General features: G+C 59.4%; 1 protein-coding gene across 1 annotated transcript in view; it reads left to right on the top strand.

Moving 5' to 3' along the window:
- Positions 1-575, top strand: part of LOC104274854 (talin-1-like) — a gene marked incomplete at its 3' end in the record, with an annotated part of 27,265 nt that extends 26,690 nt beyond the window's left edge. Inside the window, 1 exon segment of the mRNA XM_009870606.1 lies at positions 450-575. Within this exon segment, the coding sequence (XP_009868908.1) occupies positions 450-575 (126 nt within the window).
- Positions 576-613: the final 38 nt, after the last annotated feature.

Genomic DNA, 613 nt, shown 5'->3' on the forward strand with positions numbered 1-613 from the left:
CACAAGAAAGCCTGAAAGGCATCTGCTGCATCAGTGCCATTCAAGAGGTTAATGACGGGGGGATATGTTTTGTAGCGCTCTTAACCCTCAGAGGCTATGGCACATAAGAAGTTAATGCCCATGCGTTTGGGTGTTAACATGGGGTCCCAGTGCTGGTCCCTCGGGGCCAAGAGCTGTGGTGGGTCAGCAGGGCTGCCCCCTAGTCCCTGCCCCACGGCTCAGACAGGAGCCAGAGCCCGTCTGGGAGCAGCAGCTCCTGAAATGGTCATGAGCGGGTGGCAAGGCAGCGAGCCATGTAAAGGAATCCCTGCCTGCAGCTCCCAGCACGCCTTGGCTGCCTGTCCTGCCTGCCAGCCCCGCCTTGGGCAGGGGTTCTTTCTCCCCTCCCAGGCAGCAGTCATACCCTGGGGCTGTGACTTAGCCACTGCTCCTACTCTTCCCTTCTTCAGGCTGCTGGCAATGCAGTAAAGAGAGCGTCAGACAATCTGGTGAAGGCAGCACAGAAGGCAGCTGCCTTCCAGGACCACGACGAAACGGTGGTGGTGAAGGAGAAGATGGTTGGAGGGATTGCACAGGTGAGGAGCGAGGCTGCCCTGATGGGGCTGGGGCGGCT

The sequence above is a fragment of the Apaloderma vittatum genome, unplaced genomic scaffold (assembly GCF_000703405.1).
Source record: "Apaloderma vittatum isolate BGI_N311 unplaced genomic scaffold, ASM70340v1 scaffold30275, whole genome shotgun sequence".
Taxonomy (NCBI): domain Eukaryota; kingdom Metazoa; phylum Chordata; class Aves; order Trogoniformes; family Trogonidae; genus Apaloderma; species Apaloderma vittatum.